Source organism: Candida tropicalis (genome assembly GCF_000006335.3).
Source record: "Candida tropicalis MYA-3404 genomic scaffold supercont3.5, whole genome shotgun sequence".
In the NCBI taxonomy this organism is placed as follows: domain Eukaryota; kingdom Fungi; phylum Ascomycota; class Pichiomycetes; order Serinales; family Debaryomycetaceae; genus Candida; species Candida tropicalis.
The window spans coordinates 1,266,233-1,293,893 of record NW_003020057.1 but is presented as its reverse complement, the minus strand read 5'-3'; the positions used below and the strand labels follow the sequence as shown (position 1 = coordinate 1,293,893).

Here is a 27,661-nt window from a genome sequence, read left to right as displayed (position 1 = left end):
ACAAATATTACATTTATATTACATGAATTTACACAATCCTAATTACTGCTGACCACTCTGAAGCGGGTACATAATCGCACTCGCACTGTTGAACTTGTTGTAGATGTCAATAAACTCCTTCATGATACTGAACAAAAATGCTGTCAACTCATTCAAGTTCGTATAATTCCCAAACGGTAAGTAGTATAGCTGCAAACTTGGCTTGACTGACCTCTTAAAGTCAGCGAGGTTGTATGCCTTCTGGGGTATATCCAAGTCCAAACACTTGTTGAACCATGTGATGGGGAATCGTACGGGAATGACTGCATTTAAATATGCCGGGTTGGAATTCATGAAATGCTCTATGATGGTGTTGTTATTGTTGAGTGACAATTGCTGCAACTCAATGATCTTTCCATTCAAATCAGAGTTCTTCTTGTCGATATACAGCTGGATCACACTCAACAAGATTTCGTTGATTCGTTTTAAGATCAAGGCTCGGGTTTGAAATAAAATGCAGTTCAAAATCTTGCAGAAATCAGCAAAAATCTTGTCCTTGATGTTGTGTTTTAGCAAGTCTTCGATTCGCTCAATAAATTCACTGATGTCTCGATCCAAAATTTTCCAAGACCTCTCACTAGGTAAAACACCTGACACAATTTTGCTCCTTTCGTCATAATCATTCGACACCATCCGCAACAAAAATGCATCCACTTGAATTACAATAGACAACAACTCGTCCTTCTTGCGACAATCGTCAGCCTTTCCTTGTGCCGATTTGGATAATTGGAACCAGTGATTCTTCTTATCCAGGAGTTGTTCCTTGATCTCATCTCGTTGTCCTCTTGACAAATCCAATGATGCCTGGTTCTTGAAATTATTGATATGTAGTCTTTTTGTATCGTCCTCATTTTGGCCCTTTTTCATAATATCCTGGGTGAGTCTCTGTAATTGGTTTCTAAGTTTCTGGTCAGATTCAGAAGGCGGAGATTGTTTCAACTTGAATTCCGAATCTTGTAGTTCTTTTTCCTTTTTAAGCAACAGCTTTTCCAATTGCTTCAAGGACTGTTCTTGCTCCAGTAGTTTTCTTTCTTTTGCCTCTTGTTCGCGAGTGAACTGTTCCTGTTTGTCTTTCAATTTTGTAATTTCCTTTTCAAGTCTCTCTTTCTCCTTCAAAAACTCTTGTTTCTCAGTATCATTAATAATCACTTTTGGTGGTGCGGGCAGTTGCCCATTTGTGGAGTGGATCTTAAACCCACTTAACTTCAGTGGACTAGCTGGCTTGACAAAGAATTTCTTGTACTTCAATTTATTGTTGACAGTAAACCGTAGTAGGAATTTTGGTTTTGCAGGATCATTCAATTTATTTATCCACTTGAATGTACCCACTTTCGTTGGCTTATTTGTAAATGACGAATTTGCTGGGGTCAGAATGGAAGATTCATCAGGCTGACCATTGTTTATCGGAGTAGGGGTATTCTCAAACATTGGGGGTAAAGTGGGCGATAACTTTCGCGATTTAAGTTGCCGGATCACACTTTCATCATCCGAGCTTGATTCAGCACTATCAATATCATTCTGTAGACGTTTCTTTATTTTTGGATAACTTGGTCTGGGTGCTTTCAATTGTGCTTCCTGTTTGGGTACTGGTCGTTCTTTTGGCTTTTCTTCTTTCACAATCTCCTCATCCTCTTCATCTTTCAAATTAAAAAATGGTGCATCAGGAATAGTTGGGGATAACAATGGAGGAAGAGCCCCTGAGGACATATATGTTGACATCATTTCTTCCAAATTCCAGGAAACATTATTGGGTCGTTTAGATGATGTAGATGTTGATCCATTCTCCTTTGACATGTTTACTGACACGTTTGACTTACGTGACTGAGGAGTACTACTAGCAAATACCGATGATTTCATTATTCCCAGCAATGTGCAAGGTTTGTTGTTAATGGTTGGTATTAAAGTTGGAATAATTTGTTTTTGTAAAAGGTGAGTTTTTCTTAGTGTTCGGGGAAAGAAAAAAAACAACAAAAAACAAAAAACAATGAAAATCAACGCAACAGTAAAGAACGAGACAAAACAGAAAAAACTGAACCAAAAAAAAGTAGTACATTTTGCACCAAGTTGCGATCATGGGTAGAGATGTTCTCTTTTGTAATACAATAGTGTTGTTTATTAAATACTGTATTTGCTATTAAGTATTAGAAAGAAGTTATCATTCACTACAGATTTTAGCACTTCAATTTTTACTCGTTTTGTAACTTAACTGTGCTGGAGGAATCAAACCTTGGAAACGTAGGTCTAAAAAGACAGTTATTTTCTTCTAACACTTTATGTATTATGGCAAGATTTGCACCAAATGGCTGTACTGTTCCTATTCTTTAACAGCAACTGTCTGTAATTGATAAACTAAAAAACCAGAATGGGTATTTTCGCATACTGTCGAGATCGAGCACTACAGGCAGGAAACGACAGGCCGATTCCGAGCTGAATATCGACGCGTTCATCAGGTCCAATAATCTCAACCTTCTTTAAGTCGTGCAATGAACATAAACCTCTAACAAACAAACAAAAAAAAAAAAAAAGAAAAGAGACAAAATAAAAAGGAAGATGAAGAAAAAAAAAATTGAACTCATTACAATATCAACCCCTGTAAAGAAGTCAAAGACAAACAAGTATACATATTGTCAGCATCTGAAAGAAAAAATAGCGAACAATAACACAAGTACTCATGGCAAATTCAAATAGTCCAAATAAAGGTGGAGCAAATAAAGGTAAGAAGAAAGGTGGCGGTAGTAAGGGGCCTAGTAAACCTAAGGTGAATGCAAACCTTATCCCTCTTGGTACTAGGGGTGCTGCCACTACTGCCCCAACTATGACACCTTCAAATTCAAACCCTTTGCCTTCAAATAATATGGATAACATTGTTTCAAAAGTGGATTTTGATCCTTCTTGGCCACCATCTTTACAAGAGTTTCATAATCGAAGCATGCAACGTATTGGCAAGTTAAAACCTAACAAGCAACCAACAGGGATGAACCAATTGAGTCAGTTGATTATTCAAGCAAAGGAAAGGGGAGTACTTGAGACCAACAACTGGAGTGCACAACTTATCCCTATATTAGATGGTGGTGGCATGTTTCAGTTGGATTGTATGAGATCAAAGAAGAATGGAGGTAGCAATGGCACCACTCCAGCAGATGGTTCAAATTTGCAAGGTGGTGCACTTCCATCTTCAACAGGACCATCACCTCCTATTGTGCCTGATAGATTTCAGAACAATACTACTAACCAAAATAAATTTAAGAAAGACCAAAAACCTAACAAAGGTAAAGACAAAAATCAAAATTTCAAAGGACCTAAAAGTAAGTTTAAAAATGGAAATTCAAACGGGAAAAGACCATTTGTTTCGAATTTTGATTCTGAAGAACGAAAGCGTATGCGTTTAGAGAGATTTGGAGAGTTGGCTAAACCGACCACCATTTCTAGCTTTTATGAAACAAAAACTCCAAATTTACAAATTGTTGGAACATCGACAAACCTCGAGAAGAGTTATATGAGATTGACAGATGAAGCCAAACCTGAAAACGTGCGACCAGAATTCATTTTATTTCAAAGTTTACCATTGGTTCTTAGAAAATATAGAGAAAACAATGATTACGGATACATTCGTGATCAATTAAAGTCGATTCGTCAAGATCTTGTTGTTCAACACATCAAGACAGACTTTACAATTATAGTTTATGAAGAAAATGCCCGTATTTCTATTGAAAATAATGATTTGAGTGATTATAATCAATGTGCAGCCCAATTAAAGAATTTGTACAGCACAAAGAGAAGAAACGATCCAACTTTAAAGAATAAATACTTTCTGCATGAAATTGAAATGATGTTGTATCGTTTGATTTATTTAATAACAACCAAGAATAATAGTGAAGTTAACAAATTTTATTTGGCCATAATTACAGATTTTAAACATTTTGTGATGACTGATCTGGAAAAACTAATACATGAATTCATAATGGCGTTATTAGAGGTTCAAAACCACCTTCTTCAAGGTGAATTTGAATCCTTTTTCCAATTGTCAAGATTTAATGAACTTGAAGAAACTAGAACTGCATTTATATTTTTGAAGAATAGCATGTTGGATGAAATCAGAATTAGGGCATTATATTCAATGGCTTATACTTTTGCTAGCATGAATCTTAATGTTGTGGTTGAAAAATTAAAATTTGACGATGGATCACCTAAAGCTAGTACTCATGCATGTTATAATTATTTATGCTCTCTTCGATTGGGTGATGTGATTGATAAAACTAAAGGAGAGATGATGCTGGCAAAAGTTAGGCCAATATTGAAAGCCCATGTTGCCAAATTTAACAAAGTCGATATTAAAGGTCAACGATAAATCAATACTAACCATTTCTTATTAACTTGATATTGCCTGTGATGATTTAGACATATTAATAATGGACTGGAAATCTTTCCAAGTCCTCTTTTTTTTTCATTTATTGTTAAGGTTGATTTTTCTTATATATATATATACATTTGTATACTTTTGTTTTACAACCCTATTTATATAAATAGCGTGGACTTCAGAATGATCCTCTTGTTGTATTAATCGGTTGAAGGCCCAATTGCCATAATTGCAAAGTTATTCTTGTTGGCTTCATCAGCATTGTCAATATAGAATTGGATTTTTTCAGTCAACAAAGGATCTTTGATAATATTTGATTCATCAACAGATTCTCCTAAATCTATAGGTCCATTACGTCTACCATCCAATTCATATAAATGATTATCTTTTCCTTTTATAAAAGTAATAAAATGTAAATCAACTGATTCAGACGCAGCAGGAGCTTCAGTTTGGCCCTTTTCACCAAAATTTTCATCCAATTTAATCTCTGATTCCAATTCTTCGACAATTAAAGAGGTTTCATCAACAGATAATCCATTCTTGACACTGTCTAATAAATTTGATAATTTTGAATTAGAAATAATTAAATCTCTTGGTAAATTGGTCAATATATGAAGTAACGCATATAATCCACACCCATTACCAATGGTTTGTTTAAACCATTTAATTTTATTATTCAATTCATTATTATAAGGTTGATCATTAATTGAATCTTGTTGTTTTCTATAATCTTCGTAATTTTTACTCAATGGGAATAATAATATCACAGCATAAAGTGGATTAGGTAAAAAGTTTAATAAATCTTTATCAGTTAATGAATAAACATCGTGAAATTCCAATACTGGTGTTAAACCCAAATTATAAGCAAGATCTGTGAATACAGCAGGATTGGACTCTAGTGGAATCACTCTTTTCGAATCGTTCTTTGTCATGGTTGAAGTTGATATATTTTGGGTTGCCCTTTGATTGCCTTTTGGTTGGCAAAATTCAATATGTGTGTGTAACTGTGGCAAAAAAAAAGGATCAATAAATTGGGATTACAAATCAGAATGAATTGATTGAGGGGTACAAGCTAACTTTTCACATTCTTCACTAAGTACACTACAAATACGATGTGCCTTCTTGTTTCTTTTTTGTGCACAAATACACGCACATCTGCCTTGGTTTCAAAATTTCCGTTTTTCTTTCTCTCTTTCTTTTTTTCCCAGTCGGAGATGAAAATTAATATAATATAATAATTATTGTAATATCAAAGAGAAAGAAAATAATCATCACTTTTATTTATTCATTTATTTATTTATTTAATTAATTATTATATTGTCACCTACAGTTACTTTTTTTTAATATATATATTTTCTTTATTCTTTATATTCCAGCATCACCTAATAAATTCTATATTCCAAAATAAGAAAGTAACAAATCATTCTGAATCATTGTCAATAACAACAACAACAACGACAATAATATTACTATTACGAACAAAGCTCAATAAACTATTAACATCAAGCATTCCTAATATCCATTAGTGTATAACTTATGAAGGTAATTTCATACTATTATATTGTACTACTACTAGTACTAGTAGCATTGGGAATTATTAATATCACATATATCATAAATAAACATCTACATCCTTGGACTGCCACTTGTGGAATATTTGCCGATATCATGGCAGGGGTAGTGATTGCAGTTGTTTCATATATTATCAAATTCATTTATCGACTTATTACAAGTAACAAGTTAAACATCGGTGGTAATTGTTCAACCTTTGATTCATTCATATATCCCATTATAGAGGAATCAATAAAATTGAGTATAATCTATTATGAGTATTACAAATTTAACATTGATATTTTTGATATGGTGTTTGTATGGTTAGGTTACACCATTATTTTAAACAACATAATTCATTACAATCCATTTGATTATGAACATTTTTATAGAAAATTCTTGAATTATTATCATGTTTGGGGAGATTCATGTCATTATAAGAGTTCTGTTGATAATGTTGAACAAATTGAAAATTTATTTGAGAATTTCAAGAATTTCAAAGAAGAAACCACCAATGGTATAAAATCAAGAAACTCTTTAGCAAGTCATGATTCTAGTCATACATTAGTTCCATATGGCCAAACATCGTTGAACAAGAAATTCTCATTTCAAGATCTACCCACAGAGTTTAACCTACAAAGTAATAAGTTTGCTAGTCCTGGTCCATCGTCCCCAATTTCTACACCAATGAAAAAATCATGCAGTTCCATGTCAACTTTGAATTGTGTTAAGAATTATAAATCTTGTCAGGATTTTGTTGATAAGCTCTATTCTGTATCTCCTCAAAACACTTATTATTTGAACAATGCTACTGCAATTGCTGCTTTCAGTGAAGTCGAAGAACAAGAAGATCACAAAACTGTAGCACCACCTTTAAGTCCAACAAAATCAATATTGCCAGAACTTGAAAGAGTGTTTGAGAATATAGAAGAATCCGAAGATGATAGTTCCATACATTCAAATGAAACACATTATGGTGGTGGAGGTGGTGGGAATTTTAAATTCAAAATTCCTAATGGTGGCAAACTAGAATTCGGTGGTGGAGCCGGTTTTGACTATAAGCACGGCAAACATGCAAACGATAATGATAATAATGATGATGATAATAATGATAATAATAATAATAACCGTAATGACAATCATAACCATGACCATGTCCAGCAGATAGTAGCAACCTCAAGTGGGAAATTTACAGTATTGTCTTTTATAAACTGGTTTTCTTGGTTACTTCCTCCATTATTACCAATTGGAGAAAACAAGAATGATATACCATTTATAAGTTCACGAGAAAGATTCCCACTTTTGAAACATAGATTATCTACATATTCATTGACTGATAACCAACCAACACCAGAAACAACAGACATCATTGATTATGAAAGTTGTGAGAATGTTTCACGACCAATTATTGAACGTTTTATCAAATTCCAATATTTCATGGCTTATTATTATGATATTTCCGTGACTTCACCTATTTCACCAGTTAAAATTGATCCATTTTTCAAAAGATATGGACAATTGTTAATTGATACTCCAAGTGTTTGGATTTTCATTGATGAATTGAATTGGATGTTGTTTAATTGGATTGGGTTCATGATGTATTTCACTAATATTACTCCTAGTATTCCAATTTTGTTTGTTGCAAAAATGTTCAAAGATAACTATTTGCATGGTTTTAAGAATAAAATTGATTATAGATTCATTATTGTAATTGAATCATTTATAAATTTGGTTTTATTATTGATTGAGATTGTTTTATTTTATAGAACTTTTATATAATTCGTTTGAATTTTATGATAATTTATTGCACATTTCTGTAAATTTAGATATAAATATATATCTACTTGTTGTATTTATCTTTATAAATCCATGAGTTACCAATGTCTTTAACACCTAATAATTCTGCTAATCTTAACCAAGCTGCAGCTTTATTTAAATCTTTTTTATGAGATTTGGATTTTTGACTCCATATTTCACCAAGTTTAACCATAGCATCAATATACCCCATAGATCCTGCTTTTTCTAAACAACAAATTCCATCCTCTATTGACCCTGATCCATTGAATAATAATATACCAAGTTCAAAATAACTACAAGCTACTACATCCCCTTTACTTCTGGAGACACTAACAACTTTTGAAATTTGATTTTTAGTTAATTTCAGGAAAATTGGATATAAACTTAATGGATCTTGTCCATTCTTGTGTACATCTTTATCAACTGTATTTCGTAAATTTTTCATAATCAATCTAACCACATCTTCAAGTGGTAACCCATTTAATTTATCAATCACGATTGAAATATTACTAGAATTGATACTCAGTGAACTCAATAAAATACATTTAGTTAGCCATTTGATAGCATGACGATCGTTTTGTTTAACACCTTGACCATATTTCAATGCCATAGCATATAAAAACATTGCCTTAGGATAATTAAAAGGAATATTTGCTGCAATCTGTAATTGATACGATGCTTCTCGATGGTTCCCAATACTGCGTAAATGTAATGCATAATTTGTTCTCTGCTCTGGATTAGATAAATCTAAAAGTTGTTGTTGTTGCTGTGCTGATGACGATGGTGGTGGTGTTAATGCTCCTTGTGAACTAGCTGATTCTATGCTATTTGTCAGAAAATTAGAATTTGTACTATCTGATCTAACTCTCATACCGAGTCTTTCTGTACTTTCGTCACTTCTTTTTCGTATAGCTGGTGCCGACGGTGTTCGTGTGACATATTGTACTCGTTGTGAAATAGGTCTAACTGAATTGGATCGATTTGCTCTTGTTTTCATTTCCAACGATGATAATGTTGGCACATTTGGTTCAGATTGATATTGATTTTGTAATGTTCTTAACGAAGTTGTAGACGATGCAGCACTTATTGCTGGAGAATTGGTAGCACTTGGGAAACTAGAATTATTTGGAGATAACATAGGTGAATTTGAAAGACTTGATGGACCATTCCCTTCTGGAGTCTGTGATTTTTGAGTGTCAACTTTCTTCAATGAAGCCGCATCTGATTTAATAGTTTCCGCCGAGTTGTTTGTATTTTTAAACACAAGATTCATGGGGACATGTTTTAAATGTGCAGGGGCCAGTTGTGGCTTCTGAGGTGGTTGGATGTTATTCATTGTTGTTTGAATGGGCTTTTGAACCGATGCAACTAAGTTTGGTTTCCCTTCATTTTTAATACATTCATCTTTAGTTAATTCTTCTTCACCCACTTTCTCTTTTACATTATGTCGATGGTTTTCTTTTTGTAATTCAGTTAGACGACGTTGTAGGGCTTGTGGACTCAGTTGATTTTTCAATCCTCTTATATCACCCAAACTATTGACAGGTTGAATGGGTAATACATTTCTTTGTTGAGGTAACATTTTATTCTGGACTTGTGGTTGCATTCTGGATCCATCCAATTCTAATCTATCCAATAATCTACCTGTGGTTTGTATCGAAGCCATGCTCTCCCTTTTGTTGAGCATTGAATAAGAATCATCGTCATAATTATCATCATCATCTTCAAGACCTAATCTGTCCAATAATCTACCACTTGTACTGACGGAATCAAATGAATATATACTTTCTCTATCCATATTTGCGTCATTAATGAGTTCCTGTGATATAGGGGAAACTGGTAAGTTATTGCTATTTGTTTCAGGGGAGGTGATCGGTCGTTTATGTAGTCTTTCTATGGACTGTAACGGTGAGTTTGGATAATGCCTAATATTTGTAGGTACCTCCAAAGTACTCTTGATATATTCATCCATATTTAACTAAATTTTTTTTTGCGTTGTTGTTTATTTTTTTTATATAATAGATGGTTGTCAGAATTGCCGATCCCAAGGGGAGTAATTTTTCGCTTTTAGCAAATTATTAATGACAATGAAAACGGGGAGCAAAGACAAGCTTGGATAAGACGTGGTAACCTGACCTTGTTTTAAAAGAAAATGAAACAAATTTGTATGAATGAGAAGCTTACTTTTTGATCTCTCTCTCTCTCTCTCTCTCGCCAGAAAATTGTAACAGAGAGATTCCCTTACTTTGTCTCACAGGAGAAAAAAAAAAAAAAAAAAGAACAAAATTTTTTTTAACTCTTTTTCTCCTTTTTTCGCGTTTTGTTTTCAACTCTTAAACAATCAAATCTTAGATCTTTGTATCAGTATCGGTACCTCTATCCGTAGGCTTAGGTATGTATGTGTGTGTGTGTCAGGAATGAAGGAAATAAGGAAGATTATGACAAAAAAGCTAAATCAAAAACTTAAAAATTGGTATGTAAATTTATCACCTCTAATGTAATAATCTTATAAATTACCAGCTCTTTGTGATCCCTTTCTCCAATAGTTTTAGTTTGGTGTATTATTATAGAAAGTGAAGTCAATTTGTTGATTTGAATGAGAATGATAATCTAGAGAATCGCTTTAACTGATCCTAGGAATTACCAGGTAAATCCTATGGTTTATTATTATTATTATTATTATTTTGGATAAGTAAACTCCTTGCAATTTATAGCTCAAAATAACACACAAGTCAGCCAAAATAGATTTAAAAATGGAAAAAGGAGTGTGCTTAAAAAAGATATTGGCAAATAGAAATTGAATTTGACACACCGTCAACAAATCACAAATACATTGTTATGTTGTGGGTTACAGAAGTTTAATCGTTTAAAGTTCCTTGTGTAACTTGTTACACGGGGAGGAAAGAGAAAATAGGGTTTCAAAATAAACCTTACACGAACCGTGGGGACCAAGGAGATATTGACCCTCACACGACCGACGTTGGTCTATTCTTCCTGTCCACCTCCTTGCTACAACATGTCTCGTCTCGTGTGATAACCGAACGATGACGTAATTTGATGATTTGGAGTAATTATTGACATGTAGATATCTTGATCACGTCTGACTGTTCCTATTAAAGTCAGTAGAATATCATAGCAAGATAAATTGTTTTAAAAAAAAACGGGGAAGTATATTGATACAAGTTAAAAAAAATAGTTGTTCTATTTATAGGAACAACGGAGAGTATGCTTTTTATTGTTCATTTTTAGTTTGTTTAATTACATACATAATTTTGCATCAACAAATTTCAGATTTGTTTCATTTACGACCAGTTTGAGTATATCAACACATAGGATATATAGATGGAAATAGAACATCATAAAAAAAAAGAGCCTAGATTTCAATTTTGGGGATTTATAAAGTCACGGTTTGTACCCATTTAATATGTATCCGACAACGCGACACTTCTTGTGGTGTAAATGGAACCAAGTAGTGGGGGGAAGACCATCATTGCGGCTACTGTTGACTATCCAGATCATGACTAGTTTGATAAAAATAGATCTTGACCAAGACGAATAATACATGAATGACCTTTTGTCTAAGCCCTCTTGATTAAAATTACAAAAAAAAGTATCGGTAGTTGTACATATATTCTCTATAAAACTATTCATTTTCTGCCAATGGCTTATGTTTGTAGAGATCAGTTTTCATTTGATTTTTATCATATGCAGGGCTTGGATTATTCCATCCATTGATGTAATCAAAATCAGTTTTAACCCAATGAGCAAAAGGATAAGTTGGTTGAGTTTTAAGTGGAGTTTCATCATCAATGATTTTTAAATCTTTTTGTTTTTGAATTAATTCATCAAGATATCCCACAAGATGATCTCTTATTAATGGCATATTCTTATATTTTAAAATATCTTCTGGTCCTTCATATAATATTTTCTTTAATAATGAAGGAATCATTGGTTCATCTTGCATTTCTTCCAAAGAATAAAACACTGGATGATTAGTAAATATAATTGCTTGCGATTTGGGTAATCTTCTTAATGTTTGTCTTTCAATTCTAACATTAAAATGTTTAGGATCAGTTGATTTCATATCTGCTTCCAAATTAGGTCTAAATTCTGGAATTTGATAGACGCTATTAACTTTTAAATTAACATCCCATGTAATATACCAACTTGCTCTTTCAACAGGTTCATTTGGTTTCATTCTATGAAGCCATCTTTCCATTGATTTCTTCAATTTTTCTTTATAATAAGGAACTTCGGCATGAATAGTATCAATATGATTACCAATCTTTTTATCAATGGAAAATGTCCCTCCTGGAAATGGAACAGCTGCTGCAACCAAATAGTGTAACCCATCTTTTGGATTCTTTAAAACTACATAGAAATCCTCTTTAGCTAATTTAGAAACATAAATCAATGGATGATCTTTTAAAGGTAATGTCATATCTAAAACTTCTTTTGTTATTTCATTTCTAATTATTTTGCCACAACCATTTTGTCCAGACTCATAATCACCATCTTGTAAAACAGTAAATAATAATGGATATCTTTTAACTAAATGATTAACAACAGTTTCCATTAATTCAAAACAAGCATCGTAACCTTCAGGTAACCAATCAAAATTTTCTTTACCATATTTATGTCTAATTCTTTCCTTTTCTTTAATATAATGAATATAATATTTATCCATATCTAACCAATGATTTATATCCAACTTAAAAATTGACATAGTTTGATGATATGGCCATCTAAATGGTCTCCATGGTCTATCATCATAATTTTCTACTTGTTCTGGTGTAATCATCAATGGAGTTGGTTCAGGTAATGGTTCATCTGATCCATATAATGGTTGTTTCTTTTCATTACTTGAAACCTTTTCCTTGACTTGTTTACCACTAGTAAATTTACTAATTAATAACCTGATATGTTTGTAAGATAATATAATAGTAACACCAACTATTAAAACCCCTAACTGTGAATAATCCATGGTTTAAAGTTGTTGATTGTTGAATATCAAGGAGTGATCAAATGGTAAACTAGAAAAAAAAAAAAAAAACCACGGGTCACAATGGATTTAAATACAATTACACATTATGATACTTTATGGAAATTGTGTTCAAATAGGGTTAAAATAAATTCAAGATAAAGTAATGATCTGTATCTACTTCCAAGATTGCCTTCTCCTCTTAATCGATAACCAACAATTATCAAATTCGCAACTTTGTTGAAACAGTGCACGACTCGGGGTTGTGAACTTTTCTTTTTAGTGCACTGGAAATTGCAACCTAATTGGGAAAAATTCACACAAACTCATGATAAGAGAAGAAGAATACCATGATAGAATTGAATTTGTACAACTTGTTCCTTCCCCTTATTGGGTTGATTTTGTTGTAAATATTACTGGAATTAGGTAATAGTAGTCCATTCCTCGTGCTGAATACTATCTATTTAGTCAATTGTTTGACCAATTTATCTATATACAAGTCTAGATCTTTCTTATGATACACAAAAAGTAAACCCAAATATTGGTTAAACATTTGGATATAGGTTGCCAATTCAAAGTATTGATTTTTGTTTCTTAATTTAAGTTCCCTATTGTAGGAAACACCAAATTTCCCACTGAATGGTTGGTGTAATCCAGTGGTTTGGCATATATCTCGTACTAGTTTCTTTTCCTTGAGCATATGTTTGAACTTGTTTGTTTTCAATTTAAATAATGTGGTATATTCAAAATATGAGCTTCCAAGCATAGCGGTTTTTGAAACCATTTCTAATAATGGACCTAAATCAGCATTTTTGTTTTTGTGATTCACTTGAGTCATGACTTTCGAGAATATATAATAGTTTATCAATAACACTTTCTTGAAATCGTCATCATCATATTTAACCACTGGAAGTTTCAATTCTTTGAGGTTTAAATCCGGGAAAAATGGTGAGTTCACTTGAACACCTTTGAATTTCGGTGTAGGTATTCCTGAAGTTTTCATTTTTGATGATAATCTCTTTTTCCATACGATTCCATCAATTTTAATGGCATCAATGATAGTTTCAACAAATAACTCATTTTCATCAAGTGTATTATCCAGGATTATTTTTCCGATTTTGGTTAATTGTAGTTCACTTAATGCACTTTCTAATGATCTAATTACAAGGATGTATTGTTGTAAACTTAATTTTAAATTATGTTTCGCGTAAGAATACTTGATAAATGATAATCCAAGATCATGCAAGTAGTCATCTTTAATCGAAATGTCAACTTCATTTAATAATTTGTTTAAATTATTGGTTCCTACTCTCAAACGTGAATTCTTATTCACTTGTGTTCGGAATTCTTTTATGAATAATTCTAAAGAAATAGCATCAAAACCTTCGATAACTGATTTCAATTTCTTAACCATATCATCTGTCCATTCTAATTTTTGTTCTTCTGACATGCATCCAAATACTTGATCGAATTGTACTCCAAATCCAAAATAATTCTCCATGTATAATTTAAATGGTCTACTTGACATTATTAGTAAAAACTCATTAACGTGATCTGGGAAATCAAGTAAATGCTTTGTAATGGCAAGTCTAATAAAGTATTCATATCTGTACAGCGCTGTGATGTTGTTCTGGCCGATAATCTTACCCAACTTGGATTTATCCCCTTTCATCATAAGAATTCTATTAATTCTATTGTTATTGATTATCGGGATCCTAAATTGAATCAGATTTGGTTGTCTGTTTATTTGTTCAATATCAGGTAATAAGAAATTGCTATTATTAAACAACCTTACAATATCCTCCATCTTTTCTTTAGTGAAAACCGGTTTCACACCAAGAAACTTAATTGCATGATCATAATCTAAGCAAACCAAATATCCAAATGCTGCTGTTTGCTGTTTGGTTAACTTTATTGGAGTTACATCTTTCAAACCATTCAACTTTGAATGATCAATAACTGAATCCAATGTAAGTTGACCAATTCTAAAATAATTCTTCCAATTCTTCTCCAAAGATTCTTTCTGCTCTTTGGTTAAATCCAAATTTAGATTCTCTTTTTTCAGTATAGCTTCAGATTCTGTAAACTCGTGTATGCTTTGTATACACTGCTGAGATATTTCTCCATTGACCAAAGATATAATTCCCAAATATTGATGGATTGAATTGTTTCCATCAGACATAGAATCTTTCAAATGACGGTTAGTGACAATCTTTGGAAAGCACCAATCTTGTAGGATCTTAAAAGTAGGAAGTGTTTGTTTTAATGGTTTACCATATAACATTGCATGGTATGTAATGGATGATTTACCTAACTGTCTCAACTTTTTCAACCATTCGATGATTTCCTGATCATCACAATCCTGTTTAAATAATTCATGGTATACATTTCCAACTTCTGTATCATTACCAATTAAAAATAAAGGATTGAATTTAATATCATGGTTTAATTTATCTAGTTCAATTAATTCATTAAATGTAGGATTTATTTCATGCTGTGCTTCTTGGAATTCATAAATCATTGATTTGTTAATAAATTCACTATTTGAATAAATAGGAAACATGAAATCAAAATCATTCAATACTTTTTTTGCATCAGGGATGAAAATTTTTGGAATCTGTTTATTTTTAATCAATTGTATCTGTTCTGATATCCAAGTTTCGGGGTTTTCGGGTTTATCGAATTGAAATAATGATTGCTGATATTCTTTAAATGCATTTATGAATTCATCACTAGGATTTAAAACATTATTGGATGTTTTTGCTGACAAATTTTGCTTATCTAGTAGTGGATAACTTTCGTTTAGACTATTTAGTACTTTTTGAGTGGCTCTTTCATATTTTTTATCACCTAATCCAGGACATAGTAAATTTAAGGCTATATGTATCTGCTCCTTTGATGATTCATGATAACTAGAACTATTTCGAATAAAATTCAAAGCTGCACTTGACCGTAGATACGGGAGAATGGTTTTCTGTAAAACCAATAGTGACATTCAATTTATGGGACGTATATGCTGTTGATTGTTTTGACATATTCAAGATTAATAGTTTTTTTTTGTCTTGTTCTGATCTGTTTGGGTCTACGCGAATTCGCCTCGCTTTGGTCGTAAAATCGCCCTGTGTAGGTCGTCGTCGTCGTCGTCGTCGTCGTCGTCGTCGTACTTTCTTACTCTACAATGAATTTAATTTCTATAACCTAAATTATGTTTTTTTAACTGTTTTCTTAAATTATGTATATATTAACTTTATACAATCATCGAATGCATTTTCAGAATAGAATACAATATAAACATCTTCAATCTAGTAAAATCAAAGAAATTTATCTCACCCCCCAAAAAACTTTAATATCATGTAGTCAAGTAGTAGTATTTGTGAAAAAATTAATGGTAAATATGTAATAAAATAAAACATATAACCAAAATCACAATCTTCTACCTCTTCTACCACCCTTTCTTCTAGTAGAATCAGATGGAACTGGAGTAACATCTTCAATTCTACCAATTCTCAAACCAGATCTGGCCAAAGCTCTTAAAGCGGATTGACCACCTGGACCTGGGGTTTTGGTTTTAGTACCACCAGTAGCTCTCAATTTAATGTGAACGGCAGTGATACCGACTTCTTTACATTTAGCAGCAACATCTTGGGCAGCCAACATAGCAGCGTATGGGGAGGATTCATCTCTGTCGGCTTTGACTTTCATACCACCAGTAACTCTGGCAATGGTTTCCTTACCGGACAAATCAGTAACGTGGACGAAAGTATCGTTGAATGAAGCAAAAATTCTAGCAACACCGAAAACTTGGGAACGGTCTATAAGTAATTATATGTTAGTATTTTTTCAAAAGTTCAATCAAAAATTGGCAATGCCTGGATTATGCAAAATTAAGAACTTTCAATAATTTGATATAGTAAGATGATGATTATAACTTCTCTAATTACATTATTCTTTACAAATTCAAACCTCATTTATCATATTCACAATTATCCATTTTAAAAAAAATTCATTATTTTCAATTCCATAACTTCATTGATTCTGGTTTATAGGGGGAATGCCATCGACTCAATATAGTTCATAATTATCTTCTCCTCTATCATTTATTGAGTTCTTTCACATATATTCGGTACACTATGAACATACCAGTGGACATCTTTGATATTACTGTGTATATGTGTATCAAACGGTATTACTGTAAGAAGAGTTTTCAACTTTTTTTGATAATTTGTTTTTCCCTCACTGCGTAGTTCGCACGGTTAGTATTGGTACGGGAACCTGCAAAAAAAAAAAAAAATCAAGTGAAAAACTGTAAATGTGAGGTTTGCACAATAAAAATTTCAGTCTCCTAATAAATGTCGCACTCACGTGGTAAAAAATATTACTCAGGGTTATAGCCCTAATTTACAGTAACAAAAAAAATTAGATGAGGTATCGCTACCTGGTCTTACAAAATAACATTGAAATTTACGAACCATTATTAAATGATATATTAATGACAAGGATGCTATTTATACATGTTTAATCTAGTAAACGAAACCTAAGATTTTACCAGAAACGTGCTTTCTTCTAGCTTCTTCGTGATCCATGATACCAGCAGAAGTGGTCAAGATAACGTAACCGAATTGTCTAGCTGGCAACAAGTTATCGGTCCATCTTTCAATGTCGTTAATTTTAACGTTGAATCTTGGTTGGATAACACCACACTTGTTTAATCTACCGTTTAATTGAACAACAATTTTACCGGATCTGTGATCATCAATGTATTCGAATTCACCAATGTAACCGTGTTTTTGCATAACAGTCAAGAATTTGATGATGACTTTAGATGATGGTCTGATTAAGACTTGTCTCTTACCAGTTTTTTCAGCATTGTTGATAGCGTTTAAAGCATCAGCTAAGACGGAGGTTCTAGTCATGGTTGAATTGTATGTTGTAAAACTTTCCAAAAAGGAGTTGTGAAAAATCAACTGAAATTTTTTTTTTCTTTTTTCGTTTTACTTCCTGCTTCACTTCCACCTCCCCAAGGTTGTGCGCGTGAGAAAGCGTTAGTGAAAGAAAAAAAAAAATTTTTTTTGCACATTAGACAAAAAAAAAATTATGACCTGCATATTGGTACTCTTTTTTTGTTTTTTCCCACTCTGAATTCTCTCATAGTGAATGTGTTTCCTCTCCCTCTCTCTCTCTCTGTCTTTGCTCGCTCGCTCAGACTCTGGAAGGAAAAAAATCTTTCTAAAACAAAAATTTTTCATGAAAGTTTTACAGATTTCTTTCTACAGTAACTAATTAAGATCAAAGATGCCTGTATGTACCCCCATAGCCCACCATCATAATCTCAACAGATGATATAACAAATTCAAATGGGAACTCATGCCGTATATAATGAAATATTGGATTACTTGACATAGGATGTTACTCAACAGGGAGTTTTCCTTTGAAATAGAACTCATCATCTGGATAGTATGAAATAACACATGAATAATTGTACTAACTATTACTTCTTTAGTCTCAAAAATCTTTCAGAACTAAGCAAAAATTAGCTAAGGCTCAAAAACAAAACAGACCATTGCCACAATGGATCAGATTGAGAACTGACAACAAAATTAGATACAATGCTAAAAGAAGACACTGGAGAAGAACTAAGTTGGGTATCTAAGCTCATTGGTACAAATGTTTATATACATATATTAATGATTTCCTCAATATTGTTTTGATTTTATAAAAAAAAAAGATACTAAAAGGAATGGTTTAATTTTAAGAGTTGAAATGTTCATCTTTGACAGAGGTATATTTTTTTTTGTTTAGCTGATCGTGGTTGCTCTTGTATTTATATTCATTTTATGTTGTCTTTTTTTTTGGAATTACTTTTTGTATAAAATATTTTTATAATGGGTTTATTTAATACGACAGATATAATTATTAGCATTAGATATTCTTTTTTTGCTATCATAAATTCGATATGTATTGTAGGAACAAGAAACATTTTACAGGAGGAGTTTTATTTTGACATGTGACCTTAAAAAACTGTGATAATATTGCTACTAAAGTATATATATAAATAATGTACAACCAAGAAAAGAAAATAATTGACCTATGCTTAAACTTCTTCTTCAAAAACGGTTTCAATTGGTTTTTCCATTAATGAAGCATGAGCACCAACAGTGACGGCACTAGAACCAATCAACCACATCATGGTGGAAATAGGACTGGCCAAGAAACCCAATGGAACGGCAACAATCAATAAACCAGTATATAATTGAGAAGTATTGAATCTTCCAACTGGTAAAACCAAATCTTCTCCATTTAATTTATTAATACCATAAATACCACCCAAGACAAATACAGTAACAAATAACAATAAAAAGTTGGTGACTAAAGCGTAAACACTCAAAGCCAAAACAATAGTGATATAATTGGCAGAAAAATAACCCAAATTGAAACCGACTCTTTGTTGGATTTCACCAAAATTGGCAGGCTTGGAGACTCTTCTGAAATCAAAGAATTCTTGAGGTGGTCTTAGTTTGGAAATGGTGGATTGAACTGAGTTGAAATCTGATCTGATTCTATCTAAATTGAATCTTTCTGAAACATTGCTAAATTGCTATAACAAAACTCATGTTAGTATAAAAACATTCATTGTAATAGTAATCGAACACATATCTATCATTGAATACATACAGCTAAGCTTAAATAGTTGGCCATTTTATTTGGTTGACGTTACTGTGTAAGATGTAATCAAGAATGATGTGTACAGCGATATCTTTTTTTTTTTTTTTTTGTTCTGGCTATGTGAAGTCTCGTTGGAAATTTTTTTTATTTTTTTTTCTTCCGTTGATTTCTTTTTTTTTGGAGTGTGCGTGTATTTCGTGTCTGTTTCGTTGTTTGTGGTTTACGTGTATCAAAAATGAGCCGCAGTAATTGTAAGTTGGCTTTTTAAAGTATGATGAAACTCAATTAGATTGAATATAAACTAAAGATCTTGGATAGCGGAATGTATTTGCTTCATGTAAGGCACAAGGCTTGGAGTTCACACAGTTCCTCCAATATTTAATCATACACTGTCTGATGTAGTTATTACTATCTAAGAAAAAAGACTTGTTTAATAGTAGAAAGGGTAATTGTGGTGTTGCTTATAGTTTATAGCAAACTAGTGGTGTCGTTGCATTGTTGTCTGACTCTTGACAAACGTTGTCTATAATTGTTGCAAATTGACAGTATTGTATTATTTTTTTTTCAATAAAATTTTGGAACAAAACTTCACCAAAAAAAAAGTTACCGTTGTTCTCTGATGACCTTGTCTTAAAAAAACCGTTTCACTTCATTTGAGTTTAGTTGAAATATTCAGGTCAACATTCAGATTAGAAAAGAGTTGTATTTCGAGAAGAACATCTACAAGAATCACACGAGAGGATCATACAAAAAGATTATCAAATGAAAATGTATGAAGATGTCAAAGCCTAATAAAATCATGAAAAATCTATCAAGATCATGCCATCTTCTCTGTATTTTACTCTGGTATGCGTTGTAGAGAGCAACAATCGTAGGAAGTTTTTTTAATTAAAGGATAGTTGCCCTACAATAATACACATACGTATGTACAATACAGAATCAAAAAGAAGAAAAAGGGGAAAACAAAAGAAGAAGAAAAAAAATTTTCGCTGCTGAAAAATTTCTTAAATACTGAAAAACCTCGAGCCGCACGAAGATACTGTATTAGGAAATGGCGGATTCTTTTTTTTTTTTTTTTGATTAGGGCAAGATGTTGTCAACTGTGAACGAAAAACTAGGAAACTTTCAAAGCGACAAAATAATAAAAAGGGAAAACCAGGGAGCAAATACAGATATCCAACTCACAAATCACTAACGAAAATAATGAAACTCACAATAATAATTGCATATTTGTTCCATTGTATCACATTAACATTGGCAACTGGATTTAAAGGAAAAATTCAAGGAATCCCTGAAGTTAACGAATTGTTCAAAACTAAGAATAAGATTGTTCCGAATGGGGAGAATTATAACAACAGAATTCAAGTTGATTTATATCCATCCGATTCATTTACTCCAATTTCAACAATTATAGATTCAAATTATAATTTTAAATTCAATTCTTTACAACCTGGAGAATACGAATTAATTGTCAATTCTTATGATTTTACATTTTATAATAATAGATTCAAAATTATCGCTAGTGATGATTCAGTGATTGCTTATGAACATAAACTTGGTGAAAATTCTTACAATGTTAGTTCTGCAGTTGAATTAAATGATAAATCACCATTGGTTATAAATTATTTTGCTACTAAAGAATTCTATCAGTATGCAGGGGGTAGTCTTAAAGATATGATATTGAATAGTCCATTTGGATTCGTTTTCAAGAATAGAGCTTTAACAATCACATTCAGTATTTGTGTAGCTGTCATGGTTGCTCCTTATATACTTAAGGTTGTTAATCCTGAATTTTATGCTGAATTGAATGATATTCAAACAAAAGTTGCTCAAGAAAGATTGGAAAAAGTTGAAAAAGCAGAAACTCCTATAAAATCCACCGGTGCCAATAGACCAATTGGTGCTAAACAAAGGCGATAGGTTGACTTCATATATATATATATATATATATATAGATTCATACTCTTACGTTTAACTTCCAACCAACTATAAAGAATCTACTAACGTACCAACAACAAGTACCCACAACCCCAAATATACAACAGAATAATGCAAACATGTCATAATTGTGGGAAGAACCTTCACCTATGATAGCAGCACTAACAGGAATACCAAATAAGTTACCCAAACTAACAAAAAAGTATAATAGACCATACCTCTGTCCAAATTTATGCACTGGAGTAATTCCACCTAAACAGACAGGTGTAAGACTCAAAATCGAAGAACTGAAAACACCACATATCGCCGTGAACGCATAAAGAACTCCATGATTTGAACCAAATGGTAACCAAAGTATCAACATTGAGAGGGAGAATCCAATCAACATTAATACCATCACATTAAAATGACCAAATTTGTCAGCCAATATCCCAGGGACCAATCTTCCTAACACACCAGTTGCATTGAATATGGTTAATAAAATATATGACTTTGATTCCGTCATACCTTTAGAAATTGCATAAGTTGCCAAATAAGTAACCATAGATAATAATGCAATCTCAGTGAAAAAAGTGCCAATTATACAGAATAAGTATTTCATATCCAATAATGCTTTAAACTCAAATTGATCTTTAATTTGAATTAAACTAACCAATAATTCATTATTCTTCCAACCAGTACTATCATCACTATTAGGAGTTGTAACACCTGTCAGGGATATTCTTTCACGACACAAAACAATCGCTGTGATATGACAGGCTAAACAAAAAAATGCCAATATTCTAATAGCCCAAGGAAAACCAACTTTATCATATAATGATTCCAACATTAATGGAATTACAATACCGCCAACAGATCCACCAATTGTTGCTAAACCCAATGCTCTTCCTCTTTTCAAATTAAACCAATGACTAATCACACCAACTAATGGAGTTATAGTTAATGAATTCCCTAAAGCTACACAAATAGATAATGCAAAAATAAATTGCACCACTGTAGTACAATTTGCAACAGCCATCAATCCACCAAATATCATTAATGTTCCTACTAGCATTGGTAATAAAGCCCCTTTTACATCAAATAGAGGTCCAACAACCATACAATTTGCAAATGAAAGAGCAATATAAATTGAAAAAATCCATGATATTGTAGATGTTTTAATACCTGCAAGTTGATGAGTTGAAACATAAGTTTGTATAGCACCCACTGAATTTAAAGTACCAAAAGTAGCAACTAATCCAATAAATGAACCTAATACTACACTATATGCTCTTAATCCTCCTTCTGGATAATAAATTTCTGGATTATCTGAATTCAGTTCTATTACTTCAATCAGAAATCGTTCTGTGATTTCTTCTATTGGTGATTGTGCTTCAGTTGTTGTTTCAACTGCTGTTCTGTTGACTTTTATAGGATCTCTATGAGTTTCAATATTTATACAAGTAGTAGATGCCATAGTTATTCTTACTATTCAAAAAGGGTAAAAAGGGAAAATGGAATTAACTCCAAGTTTTTTTTTTTTTCTTTCAAGGGTTATGGAAATCGGAATAACATAATGACAAAAAAAAAGCATCAATTTAAAACGGATTGGACTAATTTCTGCATAATGCTTAATTGGTTCGGGATCGCGATTCCATTGCCGCGGAGAGATGGCATACACGGGGTTAGCGCAATTTTTTACTCCATTAGGTCGAACTACAGACAAAAAACTCAAGCCGATCCACATTGACTCATTTCAATCATTATATTTTATTTTTGTGGGTGGTGTTGGAGAATGACTCTTTATAAAGTATATACTTTCCCTACAGAATCACCGATAATCAATTTCAATTCACCTCTGATCAATTTATCATCATGATCAACTTCAGAACATTTGAATAGTTCAATGGCCGTGATATCGCCAGCAATTTTATCTGTCAAATCAATTTGATCCATATTTCTGAATGCCCAATCTTTATTATCATGAACCAACTCCCAAATTTCAACCATTTTCTTTCTAGTAATTGAAAAAATTTCATTTGACCAGTAAATATGTCTATTATGATTAAGTGTTCTGTCTGTATCAACCATAGTGGTGTTGGTATTTGCAAATGAAATTGCTGTAATTGGATTGTCTTCAGTATACTCAATTTCTTTTGTGATTATCAATTCTCCATTAACACTAAATAACCGTAATATAACCCTGTTTTCAATAAAATGCACAGTTGCAAAATTTCCGGAATCATTTGAAACAGCCAACAAAGACGATGGCTTGCCCAGGTTAGAAGTATATTCTAATGGAGGTGACCACTTTCGAACAAATTGAAACCTAATGAAATCCCATATTATAACATAACCATCTCTATCTATACTTGCACCAAATTTGAAGCTCTTGCTAAAAACAATCTTCAAGATACTTGTCAAATGTCCTCTTAATATAGCCATGCTAACTAAACTTGTCGTTGGTCGGAGATTACATTTCCAAACATTCATTATTCCATCAGAAGCACCAGTGACAAACAATTTATGACCCAATTGCAATAATGCAGTTATATTACCGCTGTGTAAATTCAAAAATAACAGATCATTGATCAACAATGAACCACTTTCATATTTCAATTTATTAGATTTTCTAATCAATAAATCATCTTCACATGAAATACAGTTTTGTCTACCAACCCATCTTTTGGCATTTTTTGAACTCATCTCCAATTTTACAATTGGGGCTTTCATTTTCGATTCAAATGCTGTTTTTAAATTAGTTGCTCCCGAATCAAACAATGTCAAGTAATAATTCGGCAAGTTAAGTACATCTTTCATTGGATGTGGCTTGGTGAATAATTTACTTGGAGTTTGTCCAAAATTGTTAATCATACCAATGACAGCACGTTTTTCTGTTTCATCACTAATATTATCCAAATTAATAGCTCCGTTGTAAGACAAGTGATGGAAAACATTCAATGCCTTGACAGCTTCTTCACCATTCTGTTTGTATCCAAATATCAAATCAATCCATAAATGCAAGTTGGCTGACACATAAGAACTCTCCAAAGCTTCTCTATTTTTGGCTATGAAAACCTTAGGATCACCATTGGCCCATGGTGGTAATTTCACATCATTTGAAGACTCTCCACTTTGCAATTTACCAAATTCAAAATTGTTTGAGTTTACTAAAAATTCAGGAAGATAATAAAATTCAGGAGTCAATTCTCTTACATCAGTAGTATTATCTCTTGAAGCTGATAACCAAGCCTTCTCTACCGAATTAAATAATCGATCAGCATGATCAAATTTACCACCTTGTAACAACAAATAAGACTGAACATATGGTTTAAGTCTAATTAAAAACGAAGTGACAATCATTGCCGACGAATAATGCGTACCATAATGGAATGCAGGTGCATCGTGATCATTCAAACTATCCAAAGCCTCAAATCGTTCTTGAAATTTATTCGCTCTATTCGGAGTTTGTGCGCCCATTGGCTTAGATAAGTCTCTAAAAGTTCTTGGATCTGATAAATCTAATGTTTCACTGGTGTAATCAGCAATAACCCAAGGGAAAACTGGATACTGCGATAAATCATTAAACGTCCTTCCTGCTAATGTATTTATAATCATCAAATAATAGAAATTAGACATTTCACCCTGCCTCCATTTCTTGGTCGCTTCAAGAAATGATATACTGCTTGAAAGTCCACTCTGAGAAAGAGCAGATACCAATTTGGATGAAAGGAATGAAGAGGATGATGATGATGACGATGATGATCCACCAGTATAATATGCATTTGCACTGGATGATTGTAGTGTCTGAATTAAATCATAATCCACACCTTTTCCCGAAGCAAACGAAGACAATTTAGAATAAATATTATCTCTATCTCTAGTTGACATACAAGTGATTAAAATACTTGCACCGTCCGTAAAAAACATCTCTAACGCAATGTCTCTCAATAAAAATTGTCTCTTGGAAATACAGCTTAACTTGTCTAATCCCCAATTCTTACTTCTGTGTAATTTGTTCTCATTCTTCAAGATATTATTCGATTGGGAGTTAACTAACTGTAAAATAGGATCTCTTAACTCATCTGGTGCATCATCAACGTCAATAACATTGCCGTCTTTGCTAAGAATGTAGTTCTCAATCAAATACAAATGACTCGAACCAAGTATCATCAAACTTTCAGCAGGTACTAATCCATTGACCTGACTGATATTCCAAATTGTAACAATCTGATCACCAAAAAACAAGCTTCGACTAACCTTTCTATTCTTATCCTCAAACACATTATTATGCTCAGATTCTTCAATTGTTTCGTCGTTACTGTCAATTATCTCAAACGTTTCATCACCATTGTGAACGTCATCGTTAGAAATACTCAAAGTATCAATCCCAGTTGCACTTATCGCATAATCATACTCACGAATAAAACTTACATCTGTAAAAGAACCAATTTTCTTCAATGGAATATCAATGTTATATGTTAGCTTTTCAGATTCTGGTATCTGATCTTCAACCACCAATCTTCTTCTCATACGATCAACATTTTCAATATAATCAAGCACATAATTCTTATGCTGAATGTCATTTCCATTAAACAATCTGGAAATCTCAGTTTTTAACCCATGATATGTTGAAATTGCATGTTTAATGTTTTCTTCATTATCTTGCACCAATCTGTTAAACTTTACCAACTCAGTATTCATAATCTGGTTTTTCATCAGTTCACAATCTTTTTCAAAACTTTTTATGTAGATGTTATTCATTTGTCCTAACTTACCGCCATTGTGTAGTGTTACTGTTATCATACTTGACACTTTTTGATAATCAGTTTTATTGTAAATTTCCTTTAAGTGATTTGATTCTTTGATTATACTTTTCACAAATGGCGGGTATTTTTGCAATCTCATTAATGTTTCACTATCATTCTTGGTGACTAGATTGTTGAAAAAATCTAACATCAAGTTCTTATCATAGTTCATATGATTGATAATTCCCGGTATTTCATCCTGTCTCATCAAATAAAACGTTCTCAAGAAATTAAAAGGCAATTCAGGATTTAGAACTTCGTCATTGGGTCCAGTAGTAAGCACAAGTCCGAGTAACAAGGTAATTATGCACATCAATTGGTCATTACTAATCACATCTTTGCTCATAGTTGTGGTTTGTCGGTACAATAGTTCTTTCAAAATCGTATTCAAATTATCCAGACATTCTTCAAACAGAATTTCAATATCAAAAGCACAACGAAGGAACTTGATTACGATATTATCACCAAGTATTCTTCTAAGGTAACCCATAGCATGGCCAATTCCAATATCACTAATTGAAATAGCACAAACTAAAAATGTATCAAAATTTTCCGTTGAAACGTAATACTTCTGTCTCAATAATTCCTCATTGTAATGGTGTAATAATTGAATAGTATTATTGAAGAATTTTTTTTCATTAAATACAAAATTTGAAATGGTTATGAATTGATTGATATGTTCTAATAAATTTGGAAACACAAGGTCTAGTAATAACTTCTTGGTGAAATCACTTAACTTGTCAAAACTTTGCAAAAAATTGTCATTGGATAAGTTGGCAATGTAAAAATTGGCAATGACTTTAATAAGCTTGTCATATGTAGATCGCATTGATTTCTGTACATCTATATTATCCCAGTGTAATGATAACCTCAAATACCCCAATAACTCAACAATGCCTTCCAAGAAATCTTTACTAGTATAAAACACTTGAAGTGGTTTTATAATTTCAAATCCAAGACTAATTGAATCAATATATTGATTGATCAAATGAAGTGTGTTCAATGACAATGTAACATTTTCTTCAATATGACGTCTATCTGGAGTAGACGGGTTGCTACCTAATAACTTTCCTGATTTAAGGTTCAAGGTATACATCGAGTTTAATACCATATTATTCAAAAGAATCAAAAAATCTGGCATAACTAACTGATTCAATTCATCTTCATTGGCTCTAATAGCTTCCACTAAACACTTACTTTTAGTGGTATTCAGGATTTGAGTGACTTCGGTATCAATGCCAAATGCAGCCAAGAAAATCGAATACAAGATTGTGTCATGCTCCCACCAGTCTTTTAAAAACAGCGTTAGCACATCCAAACCATGATTCAACTGAAAGAATTTCTTAATTATTGGAGTTCCCAATACTTTGAGCAATTTGGTAATAAGACGAATTCCACAATCGATAACCACTTCCGACCCCTGAAATTGAAACAATAACAAAATTAGATGAACATGTAAAAAACGAGAAAACTTCTTTAAGGTTTTTATAGAAGTTCTTAAATCACATAGATAATCTGTCAATACTTGAAAGGTAATGATCCCACATT

At 32.4% G+C, this 27,661-nt stretch overlaps 12 protein-coding genes across 12 annotated transcripts; 3 read left to right on the top strand and 9 right to left on the bottom strand. All coding sequences in view use genetic code 12, as the record gives it.

Moving 5' to 3' along the window:
• Window positions 1-42: 42 nt before the first annotated feature.
• CTRG_04250 (uncharacterized protein) lies at window positions 43-1,896 on the bottom strand (the record flags this gene model as incomplete). The annotated part of the gene is made up of 1 exon (XM_002549907.1): window positions 43-1,896. The coding sequence occupies one exon, from the start codon at window positions 1,894-1,896 to the stop codon at window positions 43-45; it is 1,854 nt and encodes a 617-aa protein (XP_002549953.1).
• An 814-nt stretch (window positions 1,897-2,710) lies between these two features.
• Window positions 2,711-4,387, top strand: CTRG_04249 (uncharacterized protein; the record flags this gene model as incomplete). The annotated part of the gene is made up of 1 exon (XM_002549906.1): window positions 2,711-4,387. One exon carries the CDS (start codon window positions 2,711-2,713, stop codon window positions 4,385-4,387), a length of 1,677 nt encoding a protein of 558 aa, XP_002549952.1.
• A 209-nt stretch (window positions 4,388-4,596) lies between these two features.
• Window positions 4,597-5,328, bottom strand: CTRG_04248 (ubiquitin-specific protease; the record flags this gene model as incomplete). The annotated part of the gene is made up of 1 exon (XM_002549905.1): window positions 4,597-5,328. One exon carries the CDS (start codon window positions 5,326-5,328, stop codon window positions 4,597-4,599), a length of 732 nt encoding a protein of 243 aa, XP_002549951.1.
• Window positions 5,329-5,932: 604 nt separating this feature from the next.
• Window positions 5,933-7,726, top strand: CTRG_04247 (uncharacterized protein; the record flags this gene model as incomplete). Its single annotated transcript, XM_002549904.1, has 1 exon — window positions 5,933-7,726. The coding sequence occupies one exon, from the start codon at window positions 5,933-5,935 to the stop codon at window positions 7,724-7,726; it is 1,794 nt and encodes a 597-aa protein (XP_002549950.1).
• Window positions 7,727-7,787: 61 nt separating this feature from the next.
• CTRG_04246 (uncharacterized protein) lies at window positions 7,788-9,716 on the bottom strand (the record flags this gene model as incomplete). The annotated part of the gene is made up of 1 exon (XM_002549903.1): window positions 7,788-9,716. One exon carries the CDS (start codon window positions 9,714-9,716, stop codon window positions 7,788-7,790), a length of 1,929 nt encoding a protein of 642 aa, XP_002549949.1.
• A 1,671-nt stretch (window positions 9,717-11,387) lies between these two features.
• On the bottom strand, window positions 11,388-12,728 carry CTRG_04245 (uncharacterized protein; the record flags this gene model as incomplete). Its single annotated transcript, XM_002549902.1, has 1 exon — window positions 11,388-12,728. One exon carries the CDS (start codon window positions 12,726-12,728, stop codon window positions 11,388-11,390), a length of 1,341 nt encoding a protein of 446 aa, XP_002549948.1.
• A 457-nt stretch (window positions 12,729-13,185) lies between these two features.
• On the bottom strand, window positions 13,186-15,720 carry CTRG_04244 (uncharacterized protein; the record flags this gene model as incomplete). Its single annotated transcript, XM_002549901.1, has 1 exon — window positions 13,186-15,720. The coding sequence occupies one exon, from the start codon at window positions 15,718-15,720 to the stop codon at window positions 13,186-13,188; it is 2,535 nt and encodes an 844-aa protein (XP_002549947.1).
• A 428-nt stretch (window positions 15,721-16,148) lies between these two features.
• On the bottom strand, window positions 16,149-16,427 carry RPS14B (40S ribosomal protein uS11; the record flags this gene model as incomplete). Its single annotated transcript, XM_002549900.1, has 1 exon — window positions 16,149-16,427. The coding sequence occupies one exon, from the start codon at window positions 16,425-16,427 to the stop codon at window positions 16,149-16,151; it is 279 nt and encodes a 92-aa protein (XP_002549946.1).
• Window positions 16,428-17,245: 818 nt separating this feature from the next.
• Window positions 17,246-17,638, bottom strand: RPS22A (40S ribosomal protein uS8; the record flags this gene model as incomplete). Its single annotated transcript, XM_002549899.1, has 1 exon — window positions 17,246-17,638. One exon carries the CDS (start codon window positions 17,636-17,638, stop codon window positions 17,246-17,248), a length of 393 nt encoding a protein of 130 aa, XP_002549945.1.
• Window positions 17,639-20,591: 2,953 nt separating this feature from the next.
• On the top strand, window positions 20,592-21,308 carry CTRG_04241 (uncharacterized protein; the record flags this gene model as incomplete). Its single annotated transcript, XM_002549898.1, has 1 exon — window positions 20,592-21,308. One exon carries the CDS (start codon window positions 20,592-20,594, stop codon window positions 21,306-21,308), a length of 717 nt encoding a protein of 238 aa, XP_002549944.1.
• A 37-nt stretch (window positions 21,309-21,345) lies between these two features.
• On the bottom strand, window positions 21,346-22,782 carry CTRG_04240 (uncharacterized protein; the record flags this gene model as incomplete). Its single annotated transcript, XM_002549897.1, has 1 exon — window positions 21,346-22,782. One exon carries the CDS (start codon window positions 22,780-22,782, stop codon window positions 21,346-21,348), a length of 1,437 nt encoding a protein of 478 aa, XP_002549943.1.
• A 326-nt stretch (window positions 22,783-23,108) lies between these two features.
• CTRG_04239 (BEACH domain-containing protein) lies at window positions 23,109-27,254 on the bottom strand (the record flags this gene model as incomplete). Its single annotated transcript, XM_002549896.1, has 1 exon — window positions 23,109-27,254. The coding sequence occupies one exon, from the start codon at window positions 27,252-27,254 to the stop codon at window positions 23,109-23,111; it is 4,146 nt and encodes a 1,381-aa protein (XP_002549942.1).
• Window positions 27,255-27,661: the final 407 nt, after the last annotated feature.